The 16,777-nt window shown below is 59.5% G+C and overlaps 8 protein-coding genes across 8 annotated transcripts; 5 read left to right on the top strand and 3 right to left on the bottom strand.

Moving 5' to 3' along the window:
- Positions 1 to 1,977: 1,977 nt before the first annotated feature.
- Positions 1,978 to 3,301, top strand: CcaverHIS019_0400920 (uncharacterized protein; the record flags this gene model as incomplete). The annotated part of the gene is made up of 3 exons (XM_060599887.1): positions 1,978 to 2,128; positions 2,264 to 2,734; positions 3,171 to 3,301. The coding sequence occupies 3 exons, from the start codon at positions 1,978 to 1,980 to the stop codon at positions 3,299 to 3,301; spliced, it is 753 nt and encodes a 250-aa protein (XP_060456537.1).
- A 61-nt stretch (positions 3,302 to 3,362) lies between these two features.
- CcaverHIS019_0400910 (uncharacterized protein) lies at positions 3,363 to 5,059 on the bottom strand (the record flags this gene model as incomplete). The annotated part of the gene is made up of 5 exons (XM_060599886.1): positions 3,363 to 3,482; positions 3,687 to 4,079; positions 4,111 to 4,729; positions 4,820 to 4,830; positions 4,862 to 5,059. The coding sequence occupies 5 exons, from the start codon at positions 5,057 to 5,059 to the stop codon at positions 3,363 to 3,365; spliced, it is 1,341 nt and encodes a 446-aa protein (XP_060456536.1).
- Positions 5,060 to 5,178: 119 nt separating this feature from the next.
- CcaverHIS019_0400900 (uncharacterized protein) lies at positions 5,179 to 6,898 on the top strand (the record flags this gene model as incomplete). Its single annotated transcript, XM_060599885.1, has 5 exons — positions 5,179 to 5,404; positions 5,563 to 5,669; positions 5,702 to 6,410; positions 6,451 to 6,621; positions 6,711 to 6,898. 5 exons carry the CDS (start codon positions 5,179 to 5,181, stop codon positions 6,896 to 6,898), a joined length of 1,401 nt encoding a protein of 466 aa, XP_060456535.1.
- Positions 6,899 to 7,374: 476 nt separating this feature from the next.
- CcaverHIS019_0400890 (uncharacterized protein) lies at positions 7,375 to 9,245 on the top strand (the record flags this gene model as incomplete). The annotated part of the gene is made up of 4 exons (XM_060599884.1): positions 7,375 to 7,416; positions 7,452 to 7,563; positions 7,813 to 8,949; positions 8,986 to 9,245. The coding sequence occupies 4 exons, from the start codon at positions 7,375 to 7,377 to the stop codon at positions 9,243 to 9,245; spliced, it is 1,551 nt and encodes a 516-aa protein (XP_060456534.1).
- A 926-nt stretch (positions 9,246 to 10,171) lies between these two features.
- On the bottom strand, positions 10,172 to 12,724 carry CcaverHIS019_0400880 (uncharacterized protein; the record flags this gene model as incomplete). The annotated part of the gene is made up of 5 exons (XM_060599883.1): positions 10,172 to 11,488; positions 11,525 to 11,633; positions 11,929 to 12,076; positions 12,219 to 12,466; positions 12,705 to 12,724. The coding sequence occupies 5 exons, from the start codon at positions 12,722 to 12,724 to the stop codon at positions 10,172 to 10,174; spliced, it is 1,842 nt and encodes a 613-aa protein (XP_060456533.1).
- A 225-nt stretch (positions 12,725 to 12,949) lies between these two features.
- RPN12 (uncharacterized protein) lies at positions 12,950 to 13,939 on the top strand (the record flags this gene model as incomplete). The annotated part of the gene is made up of 4 exons (XM_060599882.1): positions 12,950 to 13,045; positions 13,082 to 13,151; positions 13,186 to 13,670; positions 13,730 to 13,939. 4 exons carry the CDS (start codon positions 12,950 to 12,952, stop codon positions 13,937 to 13,939), a joined length of 861 nt encoding a protein of 286 aa, XP_060456532.1.
- Positions 13,940 to 14,134: 195 nt separating this feature from the next.
- Positions 14,135 to 15,119, top strand: CcaverHIS019_0400860 (uncharacterized protein; the record flags this gene model as incomplete). The annotated part of the gene is made up of 3 exons (XM_060599881.1): positions 14,135 to 14,599; positions 14,635 to 14,763; positions 14,799 to 15,119. 3 exons carry the CDS (start codon positions 14,135 to 14,137, stop codon positions 15,117 to 15,119), a joined length of 915 nt encoding a protein of 304 aa, XP_060456531.1.
- Positions 15,120 to 15,287: 168 nt separating this feature from the next.
- Positions 15,288 to 15,858, bottom strand: CcaverHIS019_0400850 (uncharacterized protein; the record flags this gene model as incomplete). The annotated part of the gene is made up of 4 exons (XM_060599880.1): positions 15,288 to 15,344; positions 15,404 to 15,460; positions 15,506 to 15,778; positions 15,817 to 15,858. The coding sequence occupies 4 exons, from the start codon at positions 15,856 to 15,858 to the stop codon at positions 15,288 to 15,290; spliced, it is 429 nt and encodes a 142-aa protein (XP_060456530.1).
- Between the last annotated feature and the right edge of the window lie 919 nt (positions 15,859 to 16,777).

Genomic DNA, 16,777 nt, shown 5'->3' with positions numbered 1-16,777 from the left:
AGCTAGGGGGAGTAAGGTTGCAAAGCGAAGCGGGTGAGAGCGGGAAGGGGGTGAGGTAACGTTGGGCTGAAAGAGAGAGAGGGAGAGAGACAAGAAGGCATTTAGCCCCAGGGCAGGGTGTCAAAGAGAGTGAGACTGGGGTGGGTTGGTTCGAAGGGACTAGAAATCGCGCCAAGACACTCAGGGTTTGAGTGGAATACACTACTGTACATGGGTAGAAAAAAGGTGATGGGATGAATATCCCCTCAAGCCACTTGAAAAGGGAGCACAACACGAATGTCACTCTAAAGCTCTAAAGGAACCGGGCCCAGCTCGGGGGTTCAGGGTTTTTACACAGCAGACGCGTCGAGTCTTGCAGTCATTTTCACTCATTCCTCTCTTCTAGTACCTCTTCTGGTCGCGTCCCTCTTGTGCCTTCCCTGAAGTCATAGAACCTGCCAAGCAATGCAAGCAAGTCGTTTGCCTTCTCGGCTGACATTTGTCAAACCCCCGTTTCTCTATTCTCCCTTTGAACTAGCGTCATTTGACCCTCATTTCATTCTCATTCTCCTTGGTGTCAAGCAGACATTGACCATGTTCCAGGTCAGGTGACTCCTAACATCCAAGCATTACAGATCATCCCCCTCCCTCCTCCCTATCTTGGCACACACATGCATCCATTATGGGGCCGCCGGGTCTGTTTCGAGGGTGTCTGAACTGTGTGTGTGGGCCTCAGACGTCTAAGAGTAGGGTCAGATATCTTAGGGATCGGCCGAGATGTAGTCAATGGTCAATGCGTTTTCGTGTCTAGAGTGGCCTGAATAACAAAGTAACAAAGTGCGCCAGTAAAAGAGGTGTTTCAGCCTGCCAGGTGCCAGCTGCAATGCAATGCCCAGATCCACAGAGCTGTGCATGGTGCGTGGTGCGAGCTGGGAACCGAAACATCAACTACTAAACTTGGGAGTGACAAGGGGGCGAGCGACATGGGCATCGAGTTGCAGATCTGTGCTGTCACATTGGGTGGTTGGGTGGTGGCCCAGCCTGGCCGCTGGGCTGTGGGAGGAGTTTGGTCGAGTTTGGTCATCCAACATACCTCCGGCGGAACAAGTGGACGCTTTGGCAAGTTCAAGCTGTCATGTTTTGGTGGTTGCAGAATGGACAAACTGCGACACCCCAATCACCGTGGCGTTCCGATCAACGTTCCCTCACCACCCCAGATATACCTGCCAAGCAAACCTCCTTGACGGTACCAAATTGCATTGTCGAGGTGTGCGCCGACTTGGCCGACCCAGGCCCTGCCCTGACACACCACTCACGCAGACCCAAACATCGCCCATTAAAGGGCACTCGCACTCGAGATGCCAAGGCCTCTGGACTCTGTGGCGGTGACGGCGATGGCAGATCCGGGGGGCGAGGACTTGTAATGTGGCAGCTCTCAACTGCCGCCATCTCGCTCAAGGGCCGATCACCGCCCAAGATTGGGGGCCTCGGAGTTTGGGAACCGCCTCCAGCCTCCAGCCTCCGGCCTCCGGCCTCGGCCCCGGATGACTTGCTACGGGCCGGAACGGCTATGACCTATGACTGGCGCTTCTGTCCACTCCGGATTCTTGCAACGTTCCAAGGTTACATTACCGCCGACAAGGAATTCAAGGCGCCAAGGTTCACAGTGCAAAGTTAAATCTGAGCCCGTCGCTCGGATGGTGGTCTGTGTCCGTGGCGGCGCTAGCTGGTGTCCCAAGGTTGCAAGGCAGGTTCGCCACGTTGAGGTGGAGATGGACCAGCCTGAACACGTTGTCTTGTTACCACTTTTGTCATGTTCTACCCTCCGCCGTTCTCGGACTGCTACAAACGCTCTAGAGAGTTGCGCCGTTACTGTTATGCACGGGTATACCTGCTAAATCTCACCTCCACTGTTGCACGGGTATACCTGCTAAATCTCACCTCCACTCCCCAAACCCGGCCATCCCCGCCCACCCACTCGTTCGTCGTCCATTCTCCATGACCCGCCGCAGTCTCCCACCCTGTCGCCCGGGGTATAGCGACCATGTCTTCGCCTCTGTTCATGGAGTAGAACTGCCACTGCGCGTGTGGCCGCCCTTAAAGCGTAAGGGCGCAGGGAGGGTGCCGTGGCTGTTGTGGATACATGGTGGTGAGTGGGGGGGGGAGAGTAGAGGGGAGTAGATGAGGAGGAGGAGGAGGAGGAGGAGGAGGAGGAGGAGGAGGAGGAGGAGGAGGAGGAGGAGGAGGAGGAGGAGGAAAGGGAGTCCCGACTGTCTGACATCAGGCGGATACACCGCAGGGAAATGGACAGCCCCAACAGCCTGGGTAACCCGTATCTTCGGGGACAGAGGGTATGCCATCGCCAGTGTAGGATACAGGCAGCAGCCACAGGCCAGCATGCCCGACATGCTGGGTGACTGTCTGGCCGCGGCTGCTTGGTGTAGAGCCCATCTTCCCGACCTGGTTGGGGCCGATCCCGACGCATGGGTCGTGGGAGGCTCCAGTGGGGGGGCGAGTTTGGCTTGTCTCGTTGCCCATGCGCCCATGTTTGAGGTACCTCAGTACGCCATCTCCTCCCACCACCCCCTCCCACCCCCCCGCGTCCTCATCAACGTCTACGGAGCCCCAAACGCCGCAGACGACTACCACCACAACCCGTACCGCAAAGTAGTTGTCGAGGACTACTACGTCGCCGACGAGCCCGAGTTATCCGACATGTTAGCCGACCGCAACCCCGCCAACGCCATCACCCAAAGTCCGTGGGCGTACGAAATCCCTCCCGCCGTCTCTCTCACTGAGTGTCGCGCAGCGTTGGGCGTACCGACCTTTACCCCGTCTCGGCAACATTTCGCACGCAACGACTTGTGGAGCTATGTCGCCAAGTATCGCCTTTTGATGCCGACGGTATTCCGGCGGGAATCCTTCCCGTCCCAAAGAGAATACTGGAGGCACGTCATGGGGTATTCGGCTTATCATCTCCTCGATAAGGCAGAGGGATATCCGGCGACTTTTATCATGCATGGCACGGCGGATCGGGATGTGCGGGTGCAGCAGGCGTGGGAGTTTGGCGATAAATTGAGAGGAAAGGGAGTGGCGGTGGGAGAAGTGTATCCGGAAGGCAAAGGGCATGTGTTTGATTTCGAGATTGAGGTGAGTTGGGCGTTGGGGGAGGAGTTGATTCCAGACACCAGAGGATGAGGGATGGGAGTGGATCGAGGAGATGCTTGATTTTGTGGATCAGCATATCGGGTTGCAGCAGCTCAACGCGTCTGTAAACGGGTCACCAAAGACGGCGAATATAAGTATGAGGTATACGCGGTAGCCGATGTAATCTTGATCAGAGTCACCCGCCGCCGTACATGCACTACATACATACAGAGCATCTACGTCTCGCGTCCCCGTCCCCGTCCTCGTCCCCGGCCCGCCCACCCCTCATCTCGTCCTCCCCCGCGCCAGTGTCCAGCCTGGTTCGCGCGACCGCGGGCCAGCCCAAACGAGTCTGCCTTCCTGTCTCGCCCTCCTCCCCTTCCACCCCCCCCTCCACCTCCCCCTCCCCCGCGCCGCCCACTTCCAAACCCACCTCTCTCCTCCCGCCCCTCCCCCTCCCCCTCCAGTGGCCGCTTCAACAACCCGCTCTTGCTCAACACAAACTTCCAGAACCCGTCCACTGCCTCCCGATCCCCTCCCCAATCCCAGAGGAGGGATACTTCCGCCGCCTCGGTGCCCGTGATGCGTAGACGCGCGCGGAAGAGTGGTTCAGCCGCAGGAGGGGGACCGTCGCCGCGCTGCAAGGCGCGCCGGGCGGCACGGGACCAGGTGTTGGATGTTGGGACGAGGGGGATGTATTCCTCGGCCTCGGGGTCGGGATCGGTCTTCGGATGCACCTCGCTTTCCAGAGCATTGTCTACCTTTGTCGAGGTCTCACCCGACGCCTCCGACGCCACAGCCCACAGCCCACACTCCTTGAGCGCCTTGAGTACGACGCTCGCAATCTCCCCACGCGTCCGTGGTGGATCCGGCTTGATAGAGAACGTATTTGGGCTTGGGAGAAGGCGGGCGAAGCTCGTTGTCGGATCCAGCACCGCTGGACGCGTAATGCTCTGCCGTTAGCTCCCCCTTTATATCACTCACATCCGGCAACCGTTCCTTCCCAAACCCCCAAATCAACATCCATCGCGCCGTGCGCGCCTGCCTCAGGCTGACGACATAATAGTTATCCGTGACCTCTCGAACCAGCTTCACCAGGGAGTGTAGGCTCTCATACCGCCCCACGAGGGAGGTGAACCATCGTACCTGGCCAAGTTTCGTCGACTCGGCGATCATGGTCCCAATAAACGCCTCTTCTCCGCCCTTTGTGACTTCCTCGTTTATGGCCGCAGTCGGCGCGGCCGGTGCAGGACCTTTGAGGTTTCGGCTAGCCACGACATGTTGGGCTGAAGAGAAGAAAGGGGGGTTACACATTGTGAAGGCGTAGGTTTTGTTGGTTGAATCCTTATCGGATGCGGAGATCGGGAAGATCCGTCCTTCGGGGGCTGGAATCACGCGGATCGAGTTGGAGTTGGAGTTGGCGGCGACAGTTGCGCGCGCGTGTGCGAGCGAGCAAGGGTCAAGTTCGGTCGCGAGAATGTGTGCGTCTGGCCGGAGGTGGTGTAGGAGCAGCGCGTAGATTGCCACATGGCCTGTTCCGATGTCGATGGCGCGGAGGGGGCCCGGATCAGCCAGGTCGAGGCAAAGGAGGACGTAGTCGAGTCTGGTGTGAGCTGTTGCGGCATTCACGCGGGGATCGTAGCAGCTCAGCTAAGCCTCGTCATCTCTGCAGAGGTCGGCGCCCAAGACTTACCGGTTGGCAACCTGGTATCAGCACATCCCAATCCCCACTCACTGTCGGACAAAGCCTGTCTTGGCGCAGCTCGACATTGATCCCAAAATCCTCCTTCAACAGCGCAGTTGTGAGCGCCCTCAAAGCACCCGCATCGCTGAAATCGATATTCCCACTCTGAACGAACGGCGCTAGGGAGGGATGCTTTCCCGCCAGCCCAACAAAGTCGGGCCTGGTGTGGTAGGGATTCTTGGGGTGCATTGTTAGTGTTGTTGACAAATGTAATATTGGTGGAGGGTTCCTGAGATTAGAAGATAGAATTCACAGAATTCATCGTCTCGTTGCATCATCATTCTCACATCTCAATCGACAAGTCAACTATGGCCTCCCGCCGCCGGAGACCCGTCACCCCGCGCGATCCGGACCGCGCTGCACGCGCCGCACAGTACGCAAACGTCGGGCCGTCTGACGCCAGACTCGGATTACGCATCGCGCATATTGGTATCCTCGCGGTGACGGGAGGAATGTTTGCGTACTTATTATCGCTGTTCCGACTTACACTGCTCTCAAAGGCCGTGGGGTGGGCTTTTGCAGCTTCGGCGATCGGTACGTCGACCTTCCCTCTGCACCCCGACCTCTCGCTCCAGACGTCGTCTCTTCCCGACCATCCCATCCACCACCCACCCACAACCCACCCAACCTTCCCCCCTCCCCCCTCCCCCTCCCTCCAACCGCCCCACCGCTCCACCTCCCACTAACCCCAGTCCTCGCCGCCAAGCTTCTTGACGAACGACCAAGCGCAGCGAGGAGGAGACGCCGCGCTCGCGTTTGGGCCAGCGTGCACGCCCTCATCCGCGATGGCGTTCGCATGGTGAGTCGCCATACGTCATCTGCTGAGCCAAGATCTCGTGTGCGTCGGGGCGCGCAGCAGCCGGCATGGCGCCCTCGGCCCTCTCGTCACCATTCGTCAGCCCGGCAAAGGACGCGCTGCACCTAGACGATGATGAGAAGGGGATCGACGACGCGTCAACGCCTACCGGCAAGAGCGGGCTGACCCTCGCCCCATCCACCCTCGCCCCACCCACCCCCCCAAAGCTCACGCCGACCGTATCGGTCTCCGAGTCCGAGGCCAGCGCGCGTGCCGAGGAGCTCCTCGGCGTCCTCGCGTCCTTTCCCGTCGCGCTGCACCACCACATCATTGGGATACGCGCGCTGCCGCACCCGCCTCTTATTGATCTTCTGCCCACCGGGTACCTCTCGTCTCTTAAGCGCACTGACGCACGCGTGCGCTTCGCGGCGAACCACGCAGGGCCCAGCGGCTCGGGATCACCGCGCACGGCCAAGAACGGTCTCGCGAACGGCAACGAGAAGGAGGGCAGTGACGACGAGAGCGATGGCGGCAGTACACGTCCCGCCAAGAAGTCCAACCTGCAGACGCCGTACCCTGCCAACCTTCCCCTCTCGCTCCTCCGCCTTATGGAAGCGTACATCCTCGGACTGGGCGGTTTGCCAGCCGAGCGCGGCGGGTGGACCGCGGTACAAACCGAGCGCGCCCTTGACGTCGTCAAGGGCCTCAACGTGCAGCTGTCAATTGCCGAGGGCGTGTATGACGGTGGGTTGTGCCGATCCATCGTCCGATGTGCTGATGCCAGAACCACCACCGCTCATCGACGTCCATCTCTGCCTCAACATTGCACTGGCCTTTCTGCCATTATGGCTCGCGACCGTCGTTCGCGGCTGGTTGGCTGTACTGCTGACCATTACCATTGCGGCTTGGGCCAAATTCGTTCTTGAGTCTGCACTTACAGAGCCAAACCCTGGAGGTGAGTCGATTGGCCACTGCACTGTCCTTGCCCTTGTCCCTGTCGATCGCCCTTACCCCTTACCTCCACATGCCATTGTCTGACACCAGCCAATAATCACCCTCTCAAATGCACAACGCTACAAACTGTGCATGAAGCCATAGACACATGCCCCGCACTAGCTCGGTACTACCGTGCACGTCTTGTCTCGCGCGTGGGTGCAGACGCGCCCGAAGTGGCCGAGCACGATCGACGTAACCGACGCGACCGAGACGAGTGGCTGCCGACGTTTAGTTAGGATATCATACGAGGCGCGATAGTTCTTGGGCTTGTTGCTATGTACAGTATGTTCCAGAAGCTGAGCCTCTACTTGTCAGTAGGCCCGTTTGTGGTCGTGTGAGGGAGGGTGTAAAGGGCGCTCTCGCAGACTTGCTCGGAGGTTGTAAAGAGCGCTCACGGGCGTGGGCGTGGGACGCGTTGTGCGAGGGGGCCGGTTACGGTTAGGGCTGCCACTACCGGTCATCCAATTAAATCTAAACAAAACGTCATTGTTTTGTGAGAATGGAACGCGTCGTCACAGTGCCTAAATTTGATTCCGTTTATCCAACGGTAATGACGCTGATTCAAGACCGCGTCTCTCACAGTCCTCCTCTTCCGGATGACTGTAACCGGGTACCTTCCTTGGACCTCGCCTTGGGATCACAGCAGTGTAATTTACTACATCTACACCTGCACCACTCTTTCATCACCATCTCATCTCACTCACAAAACACAATGGCTACACTCAAGTCTCTCACTCGCGACGAGGTCGCAAAGGTGCGTCGCGTCATTGTTCACGTTGCTGATAACAGCACAACACTGCCGGCGACGTGTGGGTCATCATCGACTCGCTCGTCTTCGACCTCTCCAAGTTTGCACGCCTGCACCCCGGCGGCGCCGGCGTCATCCTCGACAAGGATGTTGGTGAGTGTGGTGTGAAAACTAGCACTTGGACTAGTGGAATGGCAGAGCAGAAAGGCAGAATCGCGGCTGTGGTGACACCGGCGGCACAGGCACGCGTGGGACCGACGCGTGTGTGTCGTGTCCACACTAGTAATTGTCCACACTGGATTACTAGTGTCCTCACTGCCGCGGGTGCGATCGAGCATAGCCGGCGCATCTCGGAGCTCGCATCACCCCGCCGTCCCCCGTGCAGCTTGTGCTAACCCGCAGCTGGCAAGGACGCCACCACGGTCTTCTTCGGCCTCCACCGCCACGAGGTCCTCACCAAGCCCCAGTACCGCCGCCTGATTGTCGGCCAGATCGAGGGCGAGAAGGAGAAGATCCGCACTCCCCAGCCCGGAGACCTCAGCCGTGTTCCCTACGGCGAGCCCACCTGGCTCAACCCCGCATACCACACTCCCTACTTTAACGAGTCGCACCGCAAGCTCCAGAAGGCGATGCGGACGTACGTCGACTCGGTCATCTTCCCCGACGCGCAGGCCTGCGAGGTCAGCGGCAAAAAGGCGTCGGACGCCGTGCTCAAGAGCATGGCCGAGAACAACCTCAACAAGATGCGTCTTGGCCCCGGCAAGCACCTGCACGGCCTCACCCTCTTCGACTCGGTCAAGGGCGAGGACTACGACTACTTCCACGAGCTCATCGTCACGCAGGAGATTACTCGCACCATGGCCCGCGGCTACGGTGACGGCCTCAACTCGGGTATGGTCATTGGTCTGCCCCCCGTCATGAACTTTGCCCAGGAGCCCCTGCGCTCGCGCGTGCTCCAGGAGGTTTTCTCGGGCGAGAAGGTTATCTCTCTCGCCATTACTGAGGCGTTCGCCGGCTCGGACGTCGCTGGCCTCCACACCACCGCTGTGCCCTCCGAGGACGGCAAGCACTGGATCATCAACGGCACCAAGAAGTGGATCACGGGCGGCCACTTCTCCGACTACTTCACCGTTGGATGCCGCACCGACGGCGGCCTGACCGTCTTCCTTGTTCCCCGCGGCGAGGGTGTCGAGACCAAGCCCATCAAGACGTCGTACTCTCCCGCCGCCGGCACCGCTTACATCACCTTTGACAACGTCAAGGTGCCCAACGAGAACATGCTCGGCCCCGAGAACGGTGGTCTGTTCGTCATCCTCTCCAACTTCAACCACGAGCGCTGGATCATGTGCTGCGCGACCGCGCGCACCTGCCGCGCCATTGTGCAGGAATGCATGCTCTGGTGCGCGCAGCGCAAGGTGTTCGGCAAGCCGCTTCTCGCCCAGCCCGTCATCCGCAACAAGCTCGCCTTCATGATCTCCAAGGTCGAGGCGATGCAGGCGTGGCTCGAGCAGGTCACCTTCCAGATGACCAAGATGAACTGTGAGTTTGCCCTGCCTAATCCATGCTAATTCCCAGACAAGCAGCAGTCCAAGCACCTCGCGGGCCAGATTGCGTTCCTCAAGATGATGTCGACGCGCTACGCGACCGAGATTGCCGACGACGCCGTGCAGATCCTCGGTGGCCGTGGCCTCACTCAGTCGGGAATGGGCAAGTACGTCGAGCAGTTCCAGCGCACCAACAAGTTTGACGCCATCCTCGGTGGTGCCGAGGAGGTTCTCGGCGACCTCGGCGTGCGCCAGGCCATGCGCTCGATGCCCAAGGACCAGCGCCTGTAAGCGTCAAGTCAAGGGGAAAGAAATAGAAGCGTGTACATCTGTAGCCGGACCGCGAGTCTTGTCATGTGAATAGTAACAGTCCATGCGTGCCTCAATCCCGCCTTGTGCTCTTCCTTGAAGGCATCTCGCCGCGGTTAGACATGGCCAGCCGCACACCTTGGTCCGATCAGCGCTTCCTCTCCCTTTGTCTAACGCCAGCAACGCTTGTCCAAGGCGCCGGGGCGCAGTTGATGTCTCTGGCCTAGCGGATTTGATTGGTAGGGTTGGTAGGGTTGGGTCGGTTTGAGTACGGAGTACGGAGTACGGAGTTGAGGGAGGCAGGGAACAACTAGCGCGTACGCCCGACCCTGCTCTGGCGCGACGAGGCGAGCACATTGCTCCGAGGCAAGCAGATTGCTCCGAGGCGAGCACATTGCTCCGAGGCAAGCAGATTGCTTTCCAGATATTGCAGAGGTTGCAGGAACAGACTAGGTCGAGTTACCAGTCTCTCAACGAGTTGCATGTACGGCATGCCGCGTCTCTCAAGCAAGCAAGCAAGGTACGGCCGTCACATGACTTGCCTCTCCAACGTGTGTGGCGCTGCGTCAAGCAACTTGCTCGCAATTCCTCGCAATTCCTCGCATATCTCATCCCTCGCCTGATGACAACTGTCCATATAAACATGCTCTCATCTCATACTACAATGCACATCTCAACGCCGACACACCCACTCCTCCTCTCTTCTTGACCACCCCATGCAAGTGCAACACTGATGTCGGAAAGATGAACCACGGCCAGAATTATGCGATGCGATGCGGTCTAGAGGGAGGCGTGGCGGGTATCAATGGGGCTCGCGGCGCGCAGGCCCACACTCGCCCTGCCCGCTCGCTGCTCGCGCCGCGCAGACCCACACTCGCCCTACCCGCTCGCTGCTCGCGCCGCTCAGCTTACTTGGCCTGGCCCGACGCACCGCCACGAGGCCGGCCGCGGCCGCCACGCCCAGCAGTGCCGCCGCGCTCGCTGTTGGTGCGGGTCTGGCCACCGCCCCGGCCGCCAGTCTCGGGCGCACCTCCACGGCGGAACTTGGCACGCTCGTCCTTCTCCTTGCGCGTCTCAAAGTTAAGCTTGCCCTCGCCATGGACGACACCACCCTCGCCGCCCTGGTGCGTAGGAAGCGAAGCAACAATCGCCTTGCGTGCCGACTCGACCTTCGAGAACTCGACAAACGCGCATGCCTTGCCCTTGACAATCTCGACCTTGCTCACGTCACCGAAGCGCGAAGCAATGTTGCGGAGAGACGTCTCGTCAATCGTCTCGGCAGCCGCGTCACCGCCAGTCGACCAGTTGGGGAGCTTGACGAAGCAGTGAGCCGTCTTGACGGCCATCGCCTGCTCGAACTGGGCCGAGCCCTTCTGGGCCGCAGCCGGGGCAGGCGCCGCAGCGACGACCGGCGCCGGGGCCGGGGCAACGGGCGCCGGGGCAGGCTCGACCTTTTTGGGAGTAGCGGCCGGCGCCGTGACAGTCGCCCAGGCCTTTCCTCCGCTGGCTGCGAGGCTCGCCCACGACTTGGGAGGAGCGGGCTTGGGAGGAGCGGCAGGAGCAGCCACAGGAGCAGGCTGGGCAGCGGGGGTGGCACTGCCCGAGGGAGCGGCCGAGCCGTTGGCAGGGGTGACAGCCTTCTCAGAGGCGGGAGCGGCGGCAGGAGCCGGAGCAGCAGGCTCGGGCTTGGCCTCCTCGACGACAGGCTCTGGGACAGCCGGCGCTGGCTCCTCCACTGCAACGGGGGCAGGCTCGGGCGCCTTCTCCTCCGGCTTCTCCTCCTCCTTCACGACAGGGGCGACGACCTCGGGCTCAGGGGCCTTCTCCTCGGGGACCTCCGGAGCGGCAGTCTCCTGCTTGACAGACTCCTCCTCGGACTCCTGCTCGATGGCAACGGCCGCAGCCGGCACCTGCTGCGCGTGCGCAGCGTCGGCCTGGGTACCCGGTGCCGAACTGACGACGGGAGCGTCGTCGACCTCGGGCTCCTCGTCCTCGTCGGCCTCCTCCTTGAGGTAGCGGAAGATGTCGTTCAGCACAAAGTAGCCATTAGGCTGCTCGGCGAGGAAAAAGGTCTGAGCAAACTTGCGCCAGGGCTTGTTCGCGTTTGACATCTCACCGAGGACCTGGATGATAACGCCACCGTTCGCCGACGACTGCGAGTCGATCGAGTTGATGTAAACCTTGCACTGGTCGTACCCGATCTTGGTGATGCGCTCATGGATCTCCTGGTCTGTCAGCGGAGCCATGCGTAAGCCACTCACCGCCTGGCCGAAGGCGACGGCAGTGTCCTCGCCCTCCTCGCCATGCAAGAACGTTGACCGCTTGTTGTAGAAGCAGTGGAGACGGTGGGGCTGCTTGTTCACAAAGTTGCTGAATATGTTAGCTGGCTCATTGGTGGACGACGTCGGTGACCGAACCATCAACAGGCCTGTGCGCCTCAGGCCGGGCCGAGAGAATGTTGCAGGACCGCGTGCTAAATGGTGTGGCTCGCTCGCCCGCTGGTCCCTCTTCCTCCTGCTCTGCTCACAGGCCAATCTCGCTTATTATGAATGTTGCAGGTGGTTCATCACCAGTCCCCGCTCCAGACACATTGCCACGACGCACGTCGCGAGATCCGCCCCTCCACTCGCAACTTTCTCGCGCCGTCGCCTTTCCGCAGACTCACTAGTACTGGGGAACAAACTGCCATCCGACATCGCTGGGCTGGATCGAAGCAGCCGAGGAAGCCATCGTAACAGCGGGAGCAGCGACCGGGGCCTGCTCAGTGGAGGTAGATGCGTGACCGTTGGCAGGGACAGGGGCGGACATGGCGGCTGTAATGTTCAGTACATGTCCGAAGTCGTCGCGTGACAGGGGGAGGAGGGAGATGTTCGAGGACGTAGTTGTCCTCAAAATAAGGCGCAGATGGAGACGGGGATGTGTGAGGAGGGAAGGTGGCGATGAGGGAGGACTCACTGGAGGTGGATGGGTGTGTGGTGTACGATGGGGAAAAGTTACACTGTCGGTGTAGAGTTGTTTTGAGAGGCGGCCACGACTTTAGAAACGGAGCAGATGCGAGGAGGAGAGGGCTGGGGACCAAGCGGCGTTTGAGGAGAGTTGCAAGAGCAAGAGTAGTGAGAAGAGATGAGAACGATGTTACGAGTCGTGAAGACGAAGGGGATGATGATGCGCTCTCGTAGATTTCGAGGTAATCCTGGGCAAGTCTTGGTTGGTTAGGTAGGATAGGTAAGCTAGGTTTACTAGTGGGCGGCTGCTATCCCTTCCTTCCTTCCTCTCACCCCTTGGGTACAAGTCCGAAGACCTCATGACCTCCACCTTGATATTCCCCCCACACGGCGTTTTCGTAAAGTGGCACCCTACTGTACCTCAATACCCCTACCACCCAGGCCACGCGTCTCCTTGTCAATGATCCAGGTACTGACGCAATCTACTGCCGCTTACGATTCGAACATCAGACCCATTGTTAACCCAATCTCTCTCTCTCTATCTCTCTCTTGTCGACTCTCACTGCATAGACTTCAACCACAACAACGCGCTCGGCTGGAACGACAACCACCGCCGCATCCTGCCAGCGCACCTGCATAGAAGCATAGACGGCTCCCCTTGACGTGTCTGCACGCACCACAACAACACGCATCGTCACCTTCCCCGCACCGTCCCGCAAGGCTTCCCCCATCCCTTCCACCATGTCGCTCGACTTGCAAGAGTCCGTGTCTCAGCTCCAGAAGCTGTTTGACGCCGGCAACAAGGACGAGGTTGCAAAGCTCGCCACGCAGCTCAAGGTGTGCTAGTCGACTTGAACAGTTACTGACATCCAGATCAAGCTCGCGCAGTCTGGCCTCTACTTTGCCCCACCAAACGCCAACGTCCAGGATCTGCTCGCAGCCCGTGAGCTTCTTCCCTCCTACTAATCTCACCCCAGGCTCCATCCTCGAGATCGCGGCGTTCAACGCGCTGCGGCGCGGCAACCTGGCTGGATATGCTCAGTACAACGCGGCCCTGCAGCCCTTCTACGTCAACCTTGCCAACACGCTCACCCCTTCCCCCAACCGGCCTATAATCATCGGCCTCGAGCTCCTCGCCATGCTCAGCGAGGGCAAGTACTCGCAGTTCCATATGACTCTCGAGGCACTCGACATTGCAGACCTGGGCGACGTGTTTGTGCGCTGGCCTGTCGACCTCGAGCGCTGGATGATGGAGGGAGCGTACAACAAGATCTACCGTGCCCGCGAGCGCGTACCCCGCGAGGAGTACGCCGTACTGTTAGACCGCCTGATGGGCACCATCCGCGAGCAGATCGCCCTCACAATCGAGACATCGTACCCGTCCCTGCCGCTCGCCAACGCGGCGCAGCTCCTCTTCTTCAAGGACGGCGAGACGTCGTTGCTTGTGCAGTTCACAGTTGAGGTGAGTCAGTGCGACAAGAGCACGCTTCTGTTGCCCCAGCAACCACGATCTGACGCCAGCGCGGATGGAGCCTCGAGCCATCCACCCAGACGTTCACTTTCCCCAAGTCGCCGATCCCCGACATTGCGCTTGCAGCAGTTGCGGCACACGGCTCGTCGCGCATCGCGTTAGACATTGCGGGCGGGAAGGGCATCAAGCGTGGGGCGCCGATGCAGAGCATGATCCGGCCCGCGCTCGAGCTGACTCACGAGCTCGAGTCGATTGTGTAGAGCATTGCATGTACATGTATAGCAGCAGTGGAGGGCGGGAGGATGTAGCGGTGGCGCGCGGAGGAGAAGCAGTAGCATCAACATGACAGCAGGCCCAGACTATCCGAGTCTGTAGTCACGTGATGGACCTCCACATTCGTCATCCACCTCAGCGCACATTGGTGACCATCTTCATCTGCACTCTCCGCACCAGCAATGTCGAAGCGTTCCTCACCTCCGACAGCAGAACCCGCATCAAAACGTGCGCGGCAGCTCGACGCGGCACCAGCCCTCGCGCCCTCCCTGGACAGCTGGCTCAAGTCTTCACCTTCAGCTTCGCCGGCACCTCCACCACTCCTGGCCTCCAGCCCACCACTGAACGCGTCATCCTCGACCTTCATCGCCTTCGCACTCTCCTTCGTCCCGCCCTCGTCCGTGCGCACTGCCGAAACATTGAAGAAAGAAGCATCTCGCGCCGTGCGCGCTCTAGACGTCGTGCGACTGGTCGGCGCCGAACTAATCGCCTCGGACGACGGAGCGTTTGCCCACGGCGAATCACGTGCTCCTGGGCGACGGCCTGGCAAAGAACGCGCCCGTGAACCAGACCACCGAATGTGGGCGGTGCGCGCGCTCGCTTTAGGAGAGGGAAAGGACGGAACTGGCGGCGAGGGAGATTACCAGGTACAGTACGTCTAGACTCATCAATCTAACGGTAGCTGTTGGAAGCGAGCGAGGACGATGGCGAGCGGTTCGGCGGCGAGCGGATACGAAGGACACTGGGTGAACTGGGGGCAGTCGACGTGCTCTGTATCGTGTGCCGCTGGTTTGGAGGGGACATGCTTGGGGTGAGAAGTCGAAGATGAATCGTAGCTGACGCAAGCCGGTGCGGTTCACCCACATCACGACTGTCGCGCATACGAGTAGCAAGGAGCTCGTGGGTATGCTTACGCGACGCGAACTGCGGTCTGTACTCGTTGGGCTAGACTGTGAGATTTCCGATATGCGCAAGACTATTGCGGGATCCAAGCCGCCACAAGGAGAAGAAGAGGGAAAGGCACCAGCTCCGCCGAGTTATGACGACATTGAGGATATTGAGCGCCTCCAGCGGCTCGTCAAGGCGCGCGAGATGACGCAGAAGAGCCTCGAGAAACGTGTTGGGTGGGCTGCACTCGAGCAGACAAAGCTGCCAGAGGAGGAATGAGAATGTGGGCATTGTGGAATGTGGCAGGTGGCATGTACGAGTTTGCAACTGGACGCGCTTACATGGGACTTCTAAACTTGGGCTTCTGAACTATACAGATACACTAACTGGTAATGATGGAAGTGGGACGGGGTGAGAACATTCAACTGATCGAATCGCAGGCGCAGCTCAATTGATCGAATTGAGCAGCTCATTATTCACCGACGACGGAGGGACCTTGTCATTCTGGTGTCAGCTTACCTCGGAATAACTACAACGAAGCTGTGCCGCGACGCAGCACACACCTTGTTGGAACCAAAGGGCACCGGCGAAGGGAACCGGGCAGGCGGCATGTTCGCGGCCTGGTTTGAGCGCCTCCTCTCGCACCCCCCCACACTCACACTCACCTTCACCTTGACATTGAGCTCAAACTCGCGGGACGCCTCAGTGGGCGTCTGGAGGATGTCGCTGGCCTCTGAGCCGGGCGTTCCGACATTGGAGACATTGGAGAACGACGGCGGGGCAAACACAGTAACTGGGCGAAGGACGAGGACGCCGGGCCAGCGCGAGGTCCCACGCACGATCTCGGCGGGCGTGCTCGGGGTCGAGGGACGGGGAATGAGGGTTGGCATGTGCTCGCTGGCGCGGTGATCGAGGGGCGGGGGCGCACGGCGCAGAGCCTGGTGTCAAAAACCAACTGGGAGATGGAGATGGTTACCTCTGTGCGGCGCATGAATCTCTGGACGCTGATGGGTGGCATTGTAATGAGAGTTGGTATGAGAGTGGGAATGAGAGTGGGTGATGAAGAGAAGAGTGGAGTGGCGAGAAATGGAACAAGATATAGATGGGCTTGGGGTTTGTCACGATGAAGTCGATGGGGTCGATTGAGGCAATGGGGTAGATGGAGGCGTGGGGATGCGAAGTAGGAGCGAAGAACAAGAATACACTGACACTCTCATCGCTCTTGTCCGACATTGAGTCGACAATACAAATCTCATGATATCAATCGGGTGGCGGTCCACGGCCTGTGCATGGTGTGTGGCGCGTGCACGGCCGGTCGATCCCAAATGCTGAATACCAAACTACGAGCTAGATCGAGATGCCTCAGTAAACAAAGATGAAATGCTGCTGTTTGATCGTTGATCGTTCATCTGTTATTTGTTCATCTGTGCACGCCTTGCGATGCCGTCGGAGTCACCAGCATTTGAAGTCTGGGAGGTCTAGTCAAAGTCAGTTTCATCAGTTGAGGCCAAAGTATGCTGTTTCGGAGATCTGCATTGGAAACAACACCATCTCCCTATTTCCGCCCCGTGGGTTCCCAACGGTCCTCCACGGTCCTCCACGCCACGTCCGAACTGGGCCCGTAGTTGAACAAGAACTGCTTCTCATGTCTCGTGGGTATACACTGCCATTAGAATGGCGAGACAATAAGAGCTTTTGCAGGCATCATGGGTCTCGTCATGCATGGGTTCGCCGCACAACGTGCACAACAAGTCAGAGGTCAGACGGAAGGAAGGGTTAGCCGTAACCGTAACCCTTGGGGACAGCCTGCCGTGGTTCGAAAGAGCGCCGCTCCGAGCAAGAAACGAATAACCACTTGATGTGCTCAGAAGCACTTCAGCGATGTCAACGTCAACCTCCTTCGAGACTCGTCCCCAAGCATTGCCAGGACTGCCGAT

This window comes from Cutaneotrichosporon cavernicola, assembly GCF_030864355.1.
Source record: "Cutaneotrichosporon cavernicola HIS019 DNA, chromosome: 4".
Taxonomy (NCBI): domain Eukaryota; kingdom Fungi; phylum Basidiomycota; class Tremellomycetes; order Trichosporonales; family Trichosporonaceae; genus Cutaneotrichosporon; species Cutaneotrichosporon cavernicola.
The sequence above is the reverse complement of the archived record's forward strand: the minus strand, read 5'-3'. Positions and strand labels throughout refer to the sequence as shown.